At 38.2% G+C, this 20,001-nt stretch overlaps 1 protein-coding gene across 2 annotated transcripts in view; it reads left to right on the top strand.

Annotated features, from left to right (window-relative positions):
- Positions 1–20,001, top strand: part of ap1g1 (adaptor related protein complex 1 subunit gamma 1) — an 89,613-nt gene that overhangs the window by 50,566 nt on the left and 19,046 nt on the right. For both annotated transcript variants that reach the window (XM_072279714.1, XM_072279713.1), the window contains exons 13-19: positions 5,902–5,956; positions 7,963–8,085; positions 11,204–11,293; positions 13,277–13,404; positions 13,530–13,634; positions 15,333–15,474; positions 19,212–19,338. In XM_072279714.1, coding sequence (XP_072135815.1) covers positions 5,902–5,956; positions 7,963–8,085; positions 11,204–11,293; positions 13,277–13,404; positions 13,530–13,634; positions 15,333–15,474; positions 19,212–19,338 — 770 coding nt within the window. The remainder of the gene's footprint in view (positions 1–5,901; positions 5,957–7,962; positions 8,086–11,203; positions 11,294–13,276; positions 13,405–13,529; positions 13,635–15,332; positions 15,475–19,211; positions 19,339–20,001) is intronic.

Here is a 20,001-nt window from a genome sequence, read left to right as displayed (position 1 = left end):
CAATATGACATGGGAGCAGAATTAGCCCACTTGGCCCATCGAGTCCGCTCTGCCATTCAGTCATAGCTGATCCTTTTCTCCCTTCCTCAGCCACACTCCCCGGCCTTCTCCTGATTGAATTTTTTGAGGATGTGACTAAACACATTGGTGGTAGAGCAGTAGATGTAGTGTATGTGGATTTCAGCAAGGCATTTGACAAGGTACCCCATGCAAGGCTTATTGAGAAATTAAGGAGGCATGGGATCCAGAATTGGCTTGCCCACAGAAGGCAAACAGTGGTTGTAGACGGGTCATATTCTGCATGGAGGTCGGTGACCAATGGTGTGCCTCAGGGACCTGTTCTGAGACCTCTACTCTTCGTGATTTTTATAAATGAACTGGATGAGGAGGTGGAGGGATGGGTTAGTAAATTTGCTGATGATACAAAGATTGGAGGTGTTGTGGATAGTGTGGAGGGCTGTCAGAGGTTACAGCAGGATATTGATAGGATGCAAAACTAGGCTGAGAAGTGGCAGATGGAGTTCAACCCAGATAAGTGTGAGGTGGTTCATTTTGGAAGGTCAAATTTGATGACAGAATATAGCATTAATGGTAAGACTCTTGGCAGTGTGGAGGATCAGAGGGATCTTGGAGTCCAAGTCCATAGGACACTCAAGGCTGCTGCGCAGATTGACTGTGTGGTTAAGAAAGCATACGGTGCACTGGCCTTCATCAATCGTGGCATTGAGTTTAGAAGTCAAGAGGTAATGCTGCAGTTCTATAGGACCCTGGTCAGACCCTACTTGGAGTACTGTGCTCAGTTCTGGTCGCCTCACTATAGGAAGGATGTGGAAACCATAGAAAGAGTGCAGAGGAGATTTACAAGGATGTTGCCTGGATTGGGGAGCATGCCTTATGAGAATAAGTTGAATGAGCTCGGCCTGTTTTCCTTGGAGCGATGGAGGATGAGAGGTGACCTAATAGAGATGTATAAGATGATGAGAGGCATTGATCGTGTGGATAGTTGGAGGCTTTTTCCCAGGGCTGAAATGGCCAGCACGAGAGGGCACAGTTTTAAGGTGCTTGGAAGTAGGTGCAGAGGAGATATCAGGGGTATGTTTTTTTAGAGAGAGTGGTGTATGCATGGAATGGGCTGCTGGCGATGGTGGTGGATGCGGATGGGGTCTTTTAAGAGACTCCTGGACAGGTATATGGAGCTTAGAAAAATAAAGGGCTATGGGTAACCCTCTAGGTAATTTCTGAGGTAGAGACATGTTCAGCACAGTTTTGTGGGCCGAAGGGTGCTGTTGGTTTTCTGTGTTTCTAATTGTTGATGCTGTGGCCAATCAAAAACCTATCAATCTCCACCTTAAGTATACTCAATGACTTGGCCTCCAGCTGCCTGTGGTAACAAATTCCAGAAATTCACCACCTCGAGCTTAAGAAATTTCTCCGCAACTTTGTTTTAAATGGATGCCCCTCTATCCTGCAGCAGGGCATTCTTGTCCTAGGCTCCCCCACCATGGGAGCCATCTTTTCCACATCTACTTTGTTTAGGCCTTTCAACATCCAAAAGATTTCAATGAGATTCCACCCCCACCCCCCACATCCTTCTGACTTCCAGCAAGTACAGGCCCAGAACCATCAAATGTTCCTTATAATAACCCTTTCATTCCCAGAATAATCCCTGTGAACCTCCTTTGAATCCTTTCCAATGCCAGCATATCTTTTAGATAAGGAACCCAAAACTGTTCACAATACTCAAGGTGAGGCCACACTGGTGCCTCATAAAGCCTCAGTATTGCTTCTCTGTTCTTGTATTCTAGACCTCTTGAAATGAATGTTAACATTGCATTTGCCGCCTTCACCTCTGACTCAACCTGCAAGTTGACTTGTAAGGTGTTCTGCACTCCCAAGTCCCTTAGCATCATTTTTTGGATCTTCTCCCTGTTTTTAAAAAAATATCAGCATATTTATTTCTTCTGCCAAAGTGCATGACCTTGCATTTTCCAACATTGTATTTCATTTGTCTCTTTCTTGCCCATTCTCCCCACCTGTCTAAGTCCTTCTGCTTTCCTATTTCCTCAACACTACCTGCCCCTCCACCAATCTTCATATTATCTGCAAACTTGGCAACAAAGCTGTCTATTCCATCATCTAAGTCATTAATATATAGCATAAAAAAGTAGCTGTCCCAACACTGACCCCTGCAGAACACCACTAGTCTCTGGAAGCCAGCTGGAAAAGGATCCTTTTATTCTGACTTGCTGCCTCCTACCAATCAGCCAATGCTCTAACCATGTTGATAACTTTCCTGTAATACCATGGTAAGCAGCCTCTTGCGTGGCACCTTGTCAAAGACCTTCTGAAAATCCAAATATACAACATTTACTGCATCCCCTTTATCTATCCTACTTGTACTCTCAAAGAATTCCAACAAATTCGTCAGGCAAGATTTTCCTTTGAGGAAACCACGCTAATTTTGTTCTATCTTGTCCTGTGTCACCAAGTACTTAATAACCTCATCCTTAATGATTGATTCCAACATCTTCCCAACCACTGAGGTCAGGCTGTCGATAATTTCCGTTCTACTGCCTCTCTCCTTCAAGAGTGGAGTGACATTTGCCATTTTCCAGTCTTCTGGAACCATGGCAGAGTCCAATGATTTTTTAAAAAATCATTACTAATGCCTCCACTATCTCTACCACTAGCTCTTTCAGAACCTTAGGATGTACTTCATCTGGCTCAAGTGATTTCCGTACCCTTGGGTCTTTCAGCTTTTTGAGCACCTTCTCCCTTGTAACTTCTAACTGCACTCATTTCTCTTCCCTCACATCCTTCAACATCTTGTACACTACTAGTGTTTTCCACAGGGAAGACTGATGCAAAATACTAGTTTAGTTCACCTGTCACCTCCTTGTCCCCCATTATTAATTAGAAACATAGAAGCATAGAAAACCTACAGCACAATACAGGCCCTTCAGCCCACAAAGCTGTGCTGAACATGTACTTACTTTAGAAATTACCAAGGGTTACCCATGGCCCTCTATTTTTCTAAGCTCCATGTACCTATCCAGGAGTTTCTTAAAAGATTCTATGGTATCCGTCTCCACCACCGTTGCTGGCAGCCCATTCCACGCACTCACCACTCTCTGCGTTTTAAAAAAAAATTTACGCTTGACATCTTGTCTGTACCTAAACTAATTGTCATTAAAATATGAAAGCAATTCTTATTTTAAAAAAAGTCACTTAAGGAAATTTGAGTGTTGATTCTATGCCAGCTCTCTGAAGTATAAACTGATTAGCCTCATCTGATTTTTTTTTTTTAACAAATGCCTTGAAGTAATCATCCAACCCTATTTTGAACACTATTCAATGAGTAGAAGTCAATGCATTCCAGATCCTAACCTCTCACCATGATCATTGTTTCTTCATATTCCATCTGGTTCTTTGCCATTTGTCCGACTTCTCTACATTCTTGTTATCAATGGTTCAGTCAATTGGATATAGTTTCTTATTGTTCATGTGTTCAAAACATATATAATCTATTGATCTGCTAAGCTGAAAGGAGAATAATACATGCATTTCTGCGTAACCAAACCTGGAACAATTATAATAATTCTCTTCTCGAATATCTTGGGGACCTTCACCTTGTTCCTAAAATGTGCAGCCCAAAATGGGAGATGGTGAACTGGATCTTGTGATTCTTGCCCACTTGAGTTGCACTGATGGCACAAAGGTTAAGTTACCAAGCTATTAATTTTGGGGCCAGGTTACAATCCGGAGATGTAAGTTTACATTCCATCAGGGCAACTGGAATTTAAGTTCAGTTACTATTCTGAAATGTGGGAGGGGAAAAAAGGAGCAACCAATCTTAGTAATAATGTTGTACAAGATAAAATTGTATTGTCAAGTGAGCCTCGGAACTTAATGAAATCCAGTAATTTCCTTGCCCAATTTAAGATCCCATTGTCTCCTAGCATCAAGTCAGTGTCAAAAAAGTCAAGAGCTATTCCCTTCTGCCTGTACCCCTGCAACTTTGATGAGACAGGATGCATTTGGGGATTTTGATGGAGGAGTATGGTCATTTAGCTGCTATTTGACTTATCTCTGGGAAAGCTCTTCCAACTTAGACACAAATCCCCAAATGTTTTTGAGGACTCTGTACGATCAACTGAGGTTGGAGGATAGTTTAATTCCAATTCAGAGCCCAGATTGTTTCTCGGTGATCCATCTAGTTTTATTCTGTTTGAAGGTAGCAATAGCAATCCAGCCTGGCCAATTCAAAAGGCAGTTAAGACTCAACCACTTTGGTAAAGTCTGGAATTACAAAAATACCAAACTGAATAGGATGTCAGATTTCCTTCCTTCTAAGATATTTGTACCGAATAGATGATCCATCTTGACATCCTACTGAGATCACAGATGATGGTCTTAACCTCCTTTGATTTGCATTGCATGGTGTCAAGAAATGGAGCACCGGGAACACAACAACAGCCTTGTGTCCAAGAGCTAGCCACGTCTCTAACTAAGCTGTTCCAGTACAGATCCAACACTGGTGTCTGTCCAGTAATATGTATAATTGCTAAGGTTTTGCTCATAAAAATGATCCAAGCTTCAGCATACTATGGGAACTATCATCAACAATGCTCTCAAGGAGCACTTGCTACCTGTTTCTCCAGACCTCCTCATAACCTGGGTCCAAACATGGACCAAAATGAATGTGGCAGCTTTAGAGAGGGTGTAGAGGAGATTTATCAGGAATCTGCCTGGATTAGAGAGAGCGTCTTATTAAAAAAGATTGAGCGAGCTACTGCTTTTCTCTGTGCAGGATGAGAGTTGACTTGATAAAGGTGTATAAGATAGGTGCATAAGATAGGTGCTTAGAGTGGACGGACAGCACATTTTACCCAGAGTACAGTGACTAATACAAAAAGACATAATTTTAAGGTGATTGGAGGAAAGTATGGGGAGATGCCTTTTTAATTCTTTTACATAGTGGTAACTCATGGAACACACTACTAGGGTTGGCAGTACAGGCAGATACATTAGGGACATTTAAGAGACTGAGATGGGCACATAGAGGGTTACTTGGAAGGGAAGAGTTAGATTGATCTTGGAGTTCATTAAAAGGTCTACACAACATCATGGGTTGAAAGACCTGTACTGTGATGTACTGTTCTATAAAAGCTGAATTCCAAGGTAAAGTGAGAGTTACTGTCTTTTGTGTCAGGATAGTATTTGACTAAATATGGCAAATTCAAGTTAATGGATGCAAGAGAAACCAGTTGAGCAGTTGAGTCATACCATGCACAAAAATGGGTGATTGTGGAACTCAAAACCTGATTATAGAAGTTCCTTAGTATTGTCCACGCTCCTGACATTAGTTGCTTCAGTGGTCTTCCTTTTATCATGTCACGGGTGGGGTGTGCTGGTGATGCACAGAATGCTCATTCGCATTCATCAACAGGTGATGCAGCCCAAGTCTTTCACCATCTGCAAAGTGTGCATGTGGCTCCAACTCTGAAACTCTCCTTCAGTCACCTAACTTTTTCCCTACACTACCAGCTCCCCTCCCCCTGCACTTTTAACATTGATCCTCTTTCCTTCCTCATCAGTTCTGATGTAGGATCTTGACCCAAAACATTGCCTATTCCTTTTTGCCTTCTCAGAGCTGCTTGACCTGCTGTTCTTCCATTGATTTATTTTTGCTCTGGATTCCAGCATCTGCATTCTCTTGTTTCTCCAGGTCTCTTAACTGTTGCTTTTTGAACAGCAACTTGGGGTTTAGTGACTACCCATTATAGGTGAGGTAATTCGTCTTTATTTTAAATAGGCAAGCATATTTGGAATATTGATTAGCAATTCAAATAACTGTTGATTCTGTTGGCAAGGAAAATTCATATTACTTTTCTCAATTAGGTATGCACCATCAAAGAGATGGCACATAGACACAATAATGAAAGTCTTAACAACGGTAAGTGTGATCTTGGCTTAAACCAGGGAAAGGGAGGATATGTTCCTAGAAACGTCTGTTTTGTTTTACGTTAATATAAAGCCACACCATCTGCGCATGTGTCAAAAACATGAAAACATTTAAAAACATATTTATTGTACAGACAAATTCCCAAAGAGCGAATTTATTCCATATTTCAAATTAATGGGTAGTGATCTGTGAATCTGAAAGGGGGTGAACTTCCATGACCTGAGAGTCTGTAACATGGATGTCACTGTAAGCTTGGCTAGTTTTCCACATTTGTTTGCGAAGATTCACAGTTATCATTCTCAAATTCTAATGCTTAGTTTGTCCAAGCTGCCCACAATTTTTTTTATTGCTACAACATAAATGCCGAAACTGCTAAAGTTGGGTAAATTGAATTTTCAGCATTTGAAGAAAGTGATATGAAGTTCATAATATGCCTAGTATTTATGTAAACTAACAATGACAGCAAACCAAGTAAGGGTAGAATAAAAAGATTTTTAGTAACATGTTTAGTGATGAATGAATAGATTACAAGATTTACATTTGATAACAGTTTGCTTTTCAAGTTCTGGAATGTGATGTAATGGATTGTAGCTTTAGTGACCTGGGTATAGTCTTGATCTCAGGTCCTGTCTCTGTGAAGTTTTCATATCTATGTTGACCAGTAGGTGATATTGTTGTATGACTCCTGCAGTTTAGATTAAATCCTGATCTAGGATGCTGTCTATGGAGTTTGCTCGTCCTCCCTATGATCGTGTGTGTTCACTGGATGCTCAGGTTTTCTCCCATTTCCAAAGACATGCTGATATAGCTGACAGCTTTAAAAACCTCTTAGTGTAAATGAGTGGGAGGGAAATTGAGGGATGTGAAGAGATTACATAACTGAGACTGATGGGAAAAGCTCAGATGGCATAACATGATGGGCTAAGTGATCTACTAATTTGCAAGAAAATAATGTATGTTACAAAATTTGAAAAAGGACAATTCCTTGCTTGTGACATCCTGGAAAAAAAAGGAAATGGTTAGTTGATATTATTTCCCCACTTCAGCAGAGGGTGTGGGGGAGAGGGGACACGTTTCTGATTTAGGTTCAACTATCGGCTTATGTCATGTGTGAAGAGCTCAACTGCATCTAGAAGGAAATTTTATTTAAATGATCCCACTTTTTTGTCAATGCTTAAACCCTGAAGTTCCACAGTCATACTTATCTAATGATTATCTACATAGCACACTAAAGACTGATAGAGTACCAGAATTGGAATGGTGTCACACAGCAATTTCACTACCTGCTATGCCACCACAGATCATGCAAATCTTGCTGATGTCAGGTACTTCAAATCATTAAAAGGTAGAAGATTTCAAGTAAAGGAATTGCTTATTAAGCAACTGTACAGAGAAAAACTGAGTTAAGATAGATGACTGTCCAGATCTGACACAAAATGAAATCATTAAATGCAAGATTGGGCCCCCAGGGGCCACAAGGTGCCTAGATGGAAGATGTTGTTCTGTTCCTTGAGCTTGCATTGAGGTTTGTTTGTAAGAGGCCAAAAATAGAAGTCAGAGTAGGAAGGAGAGTTTAAGTGACATGAAACTCTTTCCTTTCATAAGTTAACTGTAGAATGAATGAGAAGAGCGTATTAAAGAACAAGCTAGAGAAGCGTAGGGAAAGAATTCCCAAAGTTATGATCTTGTTGAGAGTTGGACAAACACACTATCAGTGCTGGAAGTACACCTGTTCTTAGGCTTGAGGTGGTTAAAAATATCATGCATTCAGTGTGTCAGTGAAAGTTTTAAATTGAAATAAATTACCATGAATTTTAAGGTAAGTATGTACATGACTGTGGTTTCATTCAGGACAGAATAATGCTTCTATATCTGTAACTTTTATTTTGTGTATAATGTTTTTTTTTCTCTCAACGTTTTAAGTTTGAAGTACAGCTTGTATGAAGAATGTGCTACCAGAACTGTAAAATGCTTTGGTATTCTTTCTTTGATTTTAGGCTGGAAGTTATGTAAGAGATGATGCGGTGCCTAACTTGATCCAGTTGATAACCAACAGTGTTGAAATGCATGCATATACAGTACAGAAACTTTACAAAGCCGTCTTGGAAGATATCTCTCAGGTACAATGTAAAAACTAACTTGCGTTACTGATTGAAGCAAACTTGGGTGTTTTATTTTTGCAAGGGGAAATAGTTTTTTTTTAAATCTTGTAGTTATTCTGTCTCTCATTTCTATACTTTACCCCATTATGATAGGTTAAATTGCTACAGAGAGCTAAAGTTTGACATTTAGGCACTCTAATAGTAAAGCTTTGGCTGCTTTGTCTTCAAATTTTAAATTCTATCATGCAACAGAATGAGATTCAAATAGCTTTGCCCAGTAGGTTTCAACTGAATTCTTCCTTCGTAGCACTCAGTTATATTAAAAAAGGAACATTGAGAAAAATAAAGTAGGTTTAGGTCAGGGATTCCCAACCTGTTTATGCCATGGACCAATACCATTAAGCAAGGGGTCGATGGGCCTCAGGCTAGGAACCCCTGACTTTAGATTCTCCCCTCCCTCGCACATGGTTTGCCTTTTAGCTTGACCTCAGGGTCACTTTCCTGTTTTTAATACAATGCTTATTTTCCCCAATATCTAAAAATGTATCAATCCACTTTAACTCTCTGCTATTTTGTCAACATTTATGATTAACTTAATTAAATTAGTCTTAAATTTCTATTTAGATTGTGGGATTTCAGTTTTGAAAATGTACGGTAATAGCTCTTATCTGGGATGCACCGGTATCGGTTAATCATACGTGCTGGCTAACCTGATATTCACGTTCAAGTTTATTGTCATCTATACAATCAAATGAAACTATATTCCACCAGACCATGGTGCACCTACAAAGCATATGTCACACACAGCACATAACACAAAATATTACTACAAACACATTAATAAAATATTCAAAGTGCATGCAATGTGCAATACAGGTTATCAGTATAGGAAACAGCTTGCTGTCCTAGTGACCTTGGTTGTATTCATTAGTCTCACAGCCTGAGGGAAGAAGCTGTTACCCAGTCTGACAGTCCTAGTCCTGATGTTCCTGTACCTCCTTCCTGACAGTAGTGAGTCAAAGAGTGTGGCCTTTTTTCTGTGCTCCAGGGTTCAGTAGAAATGTTCTATCTTAAGTGCTGGTTGAGCAAGCTTTGCTGCAATTTAATATGCTTGTATTAATGTGCTTGAGTTGCATTTTCACTACTCACTAGTATCTTAATTACTAACTACTAATTTCCAACTACCTAATTATTCATCATAGCTTATCATTGTTCATTTTTTTCTTGTAATCTTCCAACAATTGATAATTTTTCTCTTCCCTACTCCTCCCATCTAACTCTATGCTAGTTATTAATGTGCAGATAACCACTCTGATTTTTGTGTATAGACTGATTAATAAAACTCTAAAATGGTATACTTCAGTGCTAGGATGGAAGTTTTGTAACGCCTTCATATTTCTATAATGCTCTGAATTGAATTACTAGGCATAACCATTTGGCCGTTGGAAGCCAAATTACTGAAATTGTTAAGCCGCTGAATTTCAGAACTACTTTGGTTGAGACATTTTTCATAAATTCTGCTTTTATCTATTAAATCTTTTCTACAGGTATTGACTACATTCCCTGTACATTGCTGATTTTATTTCTATCATCAGAATATTTCACTTCATTCCAGTAAGCTTTGGCAGGCTGGTTAATGGTGTACATGAAGATCTTTACTTGTGTTTTCACTTCATAATCACTTGGTGATTCCTTGCAAATATTCTGCTTCCTATTTTCCCATTGGTTTTTCATGTAGATCACATTTTGTTTATCTTTAGCTCCATGCTTGCAAATGGAGGCTTGCCAAGGCGTTTTGAAAGCCTAAATTATCTATATGTTGTCAAGATTTCTATAAAAATTGGAATGCTTTTCTCCCTGGTATAATGGTTGTTGTCAAGTAGAAATTTCAGTCTGCTTAAGTTGTTAGGTGAAGGAGCCTGTGACTAGTAACGAGAATTGAATTCGATTTATCATTCAGTTAGTTTCAGTCAGCTTTAAATTTGAAATGTTGATCTAAGTAAACGGTGACTAAATTTTGCAGAGATTCTAGTTTAATACTTACTGCCCATTATGTGTTAATGGTTAGGACAGCAATGAAGGTGCTCCATATCTGGTGGTGTTCAGGGTTTCCTTCATCATTTCAGTAGCTTCCTCTCAGTTTTAAGTACTGTCAGTCATGCAAGTCCTGGGTGCAGACTCAGGAATACCATTCCACTCAGATAGAAAAGGATTCTTCTTTGCAGTTTCCGTAACAATTTTGTTTCACCAATCAGGGTTGTTAGCACTGAGCTGAACCCCCGAACTGGAAGTCTGATGGACCACTCTGTATGGCCCCTAATGTTTGACCTGTTTGGCATGGGTGACCCTGCCAAGGACCAAACCATAAAACCTTGACTCCAGCCAGCATTGCTCTCTGGGTCATTGAGCCACACAGGCCTCCAAACCATGACAAAGTTGTGGTGGTCTTGGAGGTTAATAAATGACTATTAAATTTGCTTTGCTTAATGTGTTTCATGGATATGTATAATTCAAACTATTAGAAGTTACTTTACTGTTAAAAATCATAGCATGGGATTATTGCATCATTTGTATTGTAGTGCAGTTGAATCTTGTGACTTATTTTAAAATATTTGGTATTGGAATCTTTTCTCAGAATCAGGTTTATGTCATGAAATTATTTTGTGGCAACAATACAGCAAAGCATAAAAGTTACTCTAAGATTTAAAAAAAGGTGTAAAGAGGAATAGTGTGGTAGGGCTCATGAACCATTCGGAAGTCTGATGGCGAGCAGAAAAAAATTCTCCTAAAATATTGAAGTGGGTCTTCAGGTTCCTGATTCTCCACCCTGATGGTAGTAATGAGAAGAGGGCAGCTATTCTGATGTAACTTTAGGTGAGGTTGCTTTCATCATGTATTCCTGTTCACCTGGTTATGAATATTGTGACCAATTCTTGTTCAATATTTACTTTATATTTGTAGGTATTCTATGTTACTGTATGCTCTTTAGATTTGATGCATAGTTTATTGTATCTGAAAAGGTGCTGAAGTTGATTGATCTTAATTTGGCATTTAATAAATTAACATTGTGACTAGAAATGGTTTTAGTTTCAATTTTTAAGTATATTCAAGTTTTATTAACATTATTTTACAACAGCAACCTCTTGTACAAGTGGGTGCTTGGTGCATGGGAGAGTATGGTGACCTTTTAATATCTGGCCAATGTGAAGAAGAGGAACCTATTCAGGTAACACTATTTCAAAGCAGCTATTCAAATAAATTTCATATGAATCATTGAGCTTGGAAGTAACATAAGAGCATTCTGAAATGCCGAGTAGCAGCCACGTGGCCTAATTAAAAATGGAAGCAAGATTATAAGTTAGAAATGCACAGCAAATTGAATTCCTGGTGTGTTTCTGAAGTACATTACGAGAGCCTTGTCCTATTTGGTAGTAGAAATGGTGACTGTTCAGTCATTTTTGTGATTTCATATTGGAATCCCTGCAGCAAAAATCTAAAAAACTTTGAACGAGGTGGTAAACTAGCTTCCAGATTGCATAAACTAAATTTTAAATGTTCTTAATTTTTTCATAGACCCTGTAGATACTTGAATAACAAAAAATGTATGACCTGGGCAATTTGACCAAAAGACTTATTCAACCTAAACACACCTTCCAACAGGGGCTCAGTCCTTTATGTTATAGCACTTCAAGTGCACATTCTAATACTTGTTAAATGTGATGAATATGTCTCTGCAATCCTTTGAGGTGGTGAATGACACGAATGTTTTGTAGATATACACTCATGGTCACTTTCACTCTAGTCCATTCACTAGCTTCCCATTAGTTCTATATTCACTTAACACTGCAGTTTCCCAAATGCATTGCTTCATGCTTTTCTAGAGCAAATTCTTGTTGCTGTTTTGTCCAATATTTTTGCAGTCTGAAGATTCTTATATCATCTGATTTTTTTTTAAATTGAGTCTTTTGTTTAGATCTAAATTGTTAATGGCTAGGAGTCAAAGCTGAGGACTATCTATTGAGCTTTACTGATAGCCTTCCAGCCACAAATGTGCCCTTTTTAGCTTTTGCCTCATTCCATTGAACTAGCTTTGGATCCAGGTTGTCATTCTTTTGGATTCTATAGATTTCCATTTTGGTTACCAGCCAGCCATATAGTAATTTATAAAATGGTATGACAAAAATCTACTAAACCAAATGCAGTGCTCTCCTTGTTACCTGCTCAAAAGGTGAACAATTTACTCAAGTATTGTCTTTAACAAATGTGAGTTCTTGATTGATCTGTCTTACTGCGGACAAAATTCTGTTTTTCTAAAATGGCTTCTAGTAGTTTATCCATTACCCAACTTAAACTTGCCTATTATTCCTTCTCTCTTAAACAATTGTGCAACATTAGCAATCTTTGCTGTCATCTCTAGCCAGAAAGAATTGAAAAATTGGAGTCAGTCCTGTTTCCCCTCTTTCCTTATCAGCCTGCCAGGGATGCATTTTGTCTATTCCAAGGTGTTTATTTTAAAAGATGATGGACTCCTTAATTCGTCACATTTTCTGTGTTCACCTCATTGAAGTTTCGCATATGTTCAAAAATAGCTTTGTTCCAGTTCACTTGTATATGCGAGACTCTGCAGATGCTGAAAATCTAAAGTAACGCCTACAAAATGCTGGAGGACCTCAGCAGGTCACGCAGCACCTATGAGGAAAATGAACAGTCAACGTTTCATATTTCCTTATGAAAGTGTCAGCCCAAAACTTCAGCAATACATTTCCTTCCACAGATACTGCCTGACCTGCTGTGTTCATCCAGCATTGAGAGTGTTACTTTGACTTAATTCAACTTAGTTTTTTTTTAATAACCTTTCTCTGTTTTTCTAATATCCTCTTCATTTCCCACCTGTTGTCCATGTCTTCCCTGCTTTCCAATATGTGAAAGCATCTGACGTAAGATTTGTTTGCTCTATCTCATCTTCTATGCGTCATTTCGTTCATTTGGTTCTGAATTTGTCAAATGAATTTAATCCTGTAAAATTGTTCTTAATCCAATTTGGACTCTTACTCCTGTTATCTTTGTTCTTTCACTTAGATATAGCATAGTTTTGTTTATTAGATTAATTTTGATTGGGGGAAAGAATAGCAATACACATTAATGCACTATTCCAACTTGTGTTAGAGTTTGTTTAGAGTGAATCTCTCAGTGAATTTTCCCCCAACAGGTGACAGAAGATGAAGTTATGGATGTTTTAGAAAATGTACTACAGTCTAACATGTCAACGTCTGTAACAAGGGGCTATGCTCTCACTGCAATTATGAAACTAAGCACAAGATTTACTGTAAATGTGAAGTAAGTAACTTACTGGTAAAAGTATACAAATGGTGAGGAAAATTAGTATTTATAAGTATTTAAATGATCCAGCTTTGTTTGCAAGCTGTGTATATAGGTCTAATATAGCAAATCATATTTTCCAGTCGAATCAAGAAGATAATATCTATCTATGGAAGCAGCATAGATGTGGAACTTCAGCAAAGAGCTGTTGAATATAATGCACTTTTCAAAAAATTTGATCATATGAGGTATGTGTAAGTCTGCAAGTAATTGGATGAGTTGGAATGCTTAGTTGATATAGTTTGAACATCATATTCAATTTTTTGTAGCAAGTAAATTGCTTACTGAGGCAAAAAAACTGTTAAAGTTCAGAATGAATAACAACATTCCCACTAGTGTCTATGTTGATCCAACAGTTTGTTTATTTACTTATTGAGATGCAGCATGGAATAGGTCCTTCTGGCCCTAAACCACATACAATTAATGTCCAAATCTACTTGGGTAACTAGTTAAGTTTCAAATAATTAACAAAGCAAAACTATATATAAAAAAAAACAGTCTAGCTCGTTCCATAATCCTGCAGTTTATTTCTTTTCAGTTGGTTATCCAACTCCCCTTTGAATGCTTCATTCTGCTTTCACTACTCCTCCTCCTGGCTATGCATTCCTGACTTTAACCACTCACTATTTTTAAAAAGAAATCCTCATATTAGCTTTTATTTTCATTTTGTGTAGTTCTTAAAACCACCAAGGAGAACAGTCTCTGCTTTTGTTTTTGTAAAAACCCTTCTGTATTTTGTTTATCTTCATCATTTATCTGTACTGCCACCTTGGTTACAGGATAACAGTATGTAAAGTGTATGAATAGTGGTAATCACTCTTGTGTTATATCTTTAGAGACCTTTGTTCTCTCTTCTTGTCTGTCCATGGGTTCCCACAGCTGCTTTGATTTCCTCCCACATCCCAAAGACATGTCAAATCTGGTAATATAATTGACCCTAGTGTCAGGAGCTGATGAAAGTCATAAAAGTGGCTTAATTGAGAAGAAATGGTGAAGTACATTAAAAACTCAACTGGCATTCATTTTTACAAATATGCAGAACCAAATATATCTGAATGTTTACTCAGTGCAAGTTGATCTACATCTTATTAAGCCCTGGGAAGATGGGGAAAAAAAACACAGAGCTACTTTCTGGCCAAGGTGGTTGATCACAGATGTAGCCTATACATGAATGGAACCAAAACTAAAATGTGGATGAATTAGTCATCAGTCAAAACTATATTTGTGAGCATCTTGTGCACAAGGCATAATTTCATATGACTTTAGTCTTAGTGTAAGGAAGAGTTTCAAGAAATTTTACGGAGAAACTAAAGTCACTGGATTTCTACACCGACTTTATTTCGACTTGATGCAATACAGCAAGAAGGCCTTGTTAAGCAATTGAGTTGATACTGTTCTTTCCTCGGCTCTATAGATATTTTTCTTTCTTTTATGTAATGTATATTTTCGGGATATATCTTTAATGCCATTCTGTAACATTCTTAAAACTTAGTGCGCAGTCTTTGTTATCCATTAAATTAGTTATGTTTCTTCCAAGTTGTTCTAAATTCAGAACATCATCCCCACATCAGAAAAGTTATATTGCCAAGTTGGTTGCATATTGTAATGAATGTGCTATTGCATCAAATACCTTTCTAAATTTGATCCTTAGACTATATATAATGTAGATATTTGATCAGAAAGTAATGACTTATTGAGACTAACTGCATATTGGTAAATTATAGTACAATCTTAATTTTTCATTTTAGGGCAAATTTTCTGTTACCATACTGTATATAGTATGTATACTTCATGTAGTCATACATAGTACATAGTTGATGATAATTGTGAGGAATTGTGCAATGCTGTGTAATTAACTTGAAATTCTAAAAATTTGTGCACAACAGATCTGCACTGCTGGAGCGCATGCCTATAATGGAGAAGATAACAACTAACGGGCCTACAGAAATTGCACAAACTAATGGAGAGGCTGAACCAATAATAGTGGATACTAAATTGGCACCTAGCACCACTCAGCCTTCTAGCCAGGTACAACAAAAGCTTGAGTGTGTGCGTTTATATTTTGTTCTTATAGTTGTACTTGTGGAATCTATTTGTATTTTGATAATGCCTTTCATGTCAGTATTTCTAAACATTGAAATGCTCTGCATGGCATCAAAGTGGCAGCAACAAAATGTAATATTTTGACTTACTTTAAATGCACTTTTTAAAGTATAGCATGTCATATTGTATATTTTTCTGTAGGTATAAAACTACATTTGACATAATTTGATCTATTTAAGGTGATGAATTTAAGTGGCGGTTCAGAAGGTGAAGGTTGATTTCAACACATAACCAGAGAAAAACAAGCTAAATTTTTTCTTGTACATCAGACACTTTTAAGATTTAACATCTGAGATGTTTTTCATGTTATTTATGGTCAGAGCAATGCAATGCTCAAGAGAGTCAGGTTTTCCTATTTTATTAATTTCCATCTTGAGATGGATTCTTGTAGTGAGATGAATGATCCTTGGCACAAGGGTAAGATTCAACATATAAAAGTCTGTTTTACAAAGTTCAGATGAGCTATTTGGAAGTGGCTGCAGCACGGTTGGGCATGAGGGGATATCAGGATTTAAGATTGTTTAATGTTGTACACAAGTGTAAAGGAAAACAAAATAATTGTTACTCTGGATCTGATTCAGCACAAGAAACATAAGACCACAAGAATAAAAAGTAATAGATTGAAATACACAAGACAGTTTGTATACCTAGATTGATTGTACATAAAGTGATGCTCACTACAGGAGTGTCTATGTCAGGTGACTGACAGGAAATGTTAAAGTAGTGGTGGTGGGTGGGTTAGTGAATGGAAGTGTTCGTCAGCCTTATTGCATGGGGAAAGTAACTGTTTTTGAATCTGATCCTGGCATTGATATTATGTAGCTTCCTCCCTGATGGGAGTGGGACAAACAGTCCATCAGCAGGGTGGGTGATTCATGATATTGTGCTGGCCTTTTCCTGCTACCTTTCCTTAGATATGTCCTTGATGGTGGGTAGGTTGATGCCAGTGTTACGTTGGGCAGTTTTGACTACCCATTACAGATCCTTTCTGTCTGCCGTAGTGCAGTTTCCATACCGAGCAGTGATACAGCTTCTCAGGATGTTCTACTGTGCGTCTGTAGAAGGTCATGAGTATTGATATGCCTAGTCTAGCTCTCTACTGCCTCAAAGTAGAGTTGTTAGTGAGCTTTCTTGATTGTATAGGATGTGTTCTGAGGTTATGTGAGATGTGCACTCCCAAGTATTTGTGTTTACAGTGATCTGATAATTACTACCCAAACTTTAATGTAACCTCACTTTTTATTAGCGAGTGTAACTCTACATTTCAGGATTGGGGTGGGCATTGGATGTGAACACTTGGCTTCTATGATCTTAACTTGACTTCCAGTAAGATGGCTGCATGCTCATGCAGCAAGTTCTGTGGGGCCAACCAAAGGTGGTGTTGTCTTAAACTTATTTTTTACGATCACAAGTCCCTGCTGGACATCAAGAACTTCAAACTGCTACAGGTCTACCCCATCAGCAAATTGCTTATTGACGGAGAAATTGAAGGAGCTGGATTAGGTGTGGATTATGTTGCTGTCTGTGTTCAGGAGTCGGTACGCGAAGGAGGTGTACAGTCTAGCAGCGAGTAATTGTCCTAGTCACTTGTGATTGCAAGATCCTGTTGGGACTTTCTTAATGTAGAATGCTGCAAATTTGATCCACTGATTTTGGGGTGAATGATAGGGGCAGACGACTATGTGTGTCTTGTGCTGTGTATGATTGTTTGTGCTGGGTTTTGCACCTTGGCCCCAGAATAATACTGTTTTATTTGGCTGTATTCATGGGTATTCATGTATGGTTGAATAACAACTGAACTTGAACTTGATTAAATTATATAGGGAATTTTTTTTGTTTTTCTGATTTGCAACAAACTTAGTTATGTGAATTTTTATCTTTAATGAAAACTACATTATTAGTACCATAAAGTTCATTTTGAAATTTAATGAAACATTAGCTAACTTTAGAGAAGTTATAGCTTTCTCCATTTTGGGTGAGTACAGGTTCACTTGAAGTATTGTAAAATGTAACTTGCTGTTTGAGTAAATTATGGAAGGCAATCTAAAGGACACAAGATATCATGTATTTGGATAAATGTGTCCTGATTGTGCATAGTCAATCTGACTTTATGTGTGGAAGGTCACGTCTAATTAATATTGTAGCTTTTTGAGCAGGTTGTGAAGAAGGTTGAAGAAGAAAAGTTGGTGGACGTTGTCCACATGGACTTTTCCAAGCCCTTTGACAAAGTTCCACATTAGAGGATGGTCCAGAAGGTTAAGTTGCTTGGCATCCAGGATGAAATAGTCAGTTGAATTCAACATTGGCTTCGTAGGAAAATCCAGGGACTGTTTCTGTGACTAGTGGTGTCCCACAGGGGTCGTTTTTGGGTCCATTGTTTATTGTCTATATTAATGATTTAGATAACGTGGTAAACTGCATTAACAAATTTGCAAATGAGACCAAGATTGGGGGTGTAGCGAACAGTGAGGAAGGCTATTAAAGCTTTCAGTGTGATCCGGGCCAGATGGAAAAATGGGCTGAAAAATGGTAGGTGAAATTTAATGCAAATAAGTGTGAGGAGTGGCACTTTGGAAGGGAAAACCAGAATAAGATTTGTGCAGTGAATAGTAAAGTTCTAAACAAAAGGTTCTGAGAATACAGATCCATCGGTCTTTGAAAGTGGCATCACAGATGGATAGTGTGGTAATGAGGGCTTTGACACATTGGCCTTTAAAAATCAGGCCACTGAGTACACAAATTGAAGTTATATGAGATGTTGAGGCTGAATTTCAAGTGTGCACGCAGTTCTGGTCACCTACCTACGGGAACAATATTGATAAGCTTGAAAGAGTATAGATTAAGCTTACAATGATGTTGCTGGGACTTGCGTTATAGGGAGGTTAGGATTTTGTACCCTGGAGAACAGGAGAATGAGGGGATATCATTTACAAAATTGAGTGGTGTAGATGGGATGAATGCATGCAGGCTTTTTCCCCTCAGGTTTAGTGAGACTAAAATATTTCAACTTTCACTCTTAACTGGTAACATCTATTTAAGGGGAATCTAAGAGGGAGCAACACTCAGAGGGTGGTGCGAGTTGGACCAAGCTACCTACAGAAGTAGCAGATGTGGACTGAATTACAACATTTAAGAGGAGTTTGAATAGGTACGTGATGAAAGTGCTGTTGTTCGAGTGTAGGCTGGTGGAACTAGGCGGGCCAGGCTAGCATGGACTGAATGGGCCATAGGGCCATCTTTCTGTACTGTAGTGCCATATGACTCTTAAAAAGTAAAGTCAAACAGAATTTGTAGTTCCTTTTGGTTGCGAAAGCTTTTCAAATGTACTATTCTGACTAAGAACTTGAACCCTTTGGCATTTTGCAGTATTAATTTTAAGACATGTTTAAGTTTGCATCGTGATCTTTGTAATTGACCAGTGATGTCGACGACTCGACTGTCTCATGGTGTGAGTTCTGCAGTTAATTAAAAGTAACGCTTTGAACTAGCAGAGGCACAAATATATTAAACCTTGAAATGGACTGTGATCTGGGTGTTGAAGGAATTTGATACCCATATTCATCATCTCAGTGGACCACTATTCTGCAGTTTGGAAGCATTACAATCAAATTAATTACCTAATTCTGAACATGAAGATGTGTTCAATATGATTTCTTTTTCAGGCTAATGACTTATTGGATTTGCTTGGGGGAAGTGATGTGACACCAGTGATTCAGACTCTCCCACCCAGTAAACCAAACTCAGCTGGTGGAGAACTTCTAGATCTGCTAGGAGGGCTGGATTTATCAGGTTAGCCTCATGCGAATTTTTTCTAGCCAAGTGTAAGACCCAAAGAACTTTGACATTTTGCGTGAACAGGTTTAAAAAGTTACTACAAATAATTTAATCATCTTAGATAATGCAGAAATAAATAGATCATTTGAATTGTACTACTTTTAAGCTAAAGATAAAGAAACTGAGGCTTATAGATGAGCTGAATGTAGTGGGAGATGATGTGCAAAGTGTGAAGTTAGATAGAGGAAATAAACAAGTGACCGAAAGATCCTCATCAGAATGAATTAACATTTTGAATACAATTGTATGTTTCAGTTGAAAGTGAATATGGCAGGAGAAAACACGAACATAATGGGGAACTTGTAACGTTTTCCAAGAGAAGTGCCCTATTTTAAATCATGAGTAAAGTGTGCAGAAAATTGGAGAGAAGATGCATAGTTTTATTCAGATTATTGAGGAAAATCCTGATTATTGGATCCTACTGCATACAAACTAGAAATTCCCATTGTTCTTCTGTGACACTGCACTTCATGGAAGCTTTGAGCTCATCCATACACTGGATGATCTCCTTCCATGACAACTCTCAAGGTAGTTGTGTGTTTCAGGTGCCTCGTGTCTGGCATATGAAGGAAGATGCTTGCCCAGAGAGTAACCAGGTTCTTAATGGCAGGAAGAGGA

Source organism: Mobula birostris, chromosome 15 (genome assembly GCF_030028105.1).
Source record: "Mobula birostris isolate sMobBir1 chromosome 15, sMobBir1.hap1, whole genome shotgun sequence".
Lineage (NCBI taxonomy): Eukaryota > Metazoa > Chordata > Chondrichthyes > Myliobatiformes > Myliobatidae > Mobula > Mobula birostris.
The sequence above is the reverse complement of the archived record's forward strand: the minus strand, read 5'-3'. Positions and strand labels throughout refer to the sequence as shown.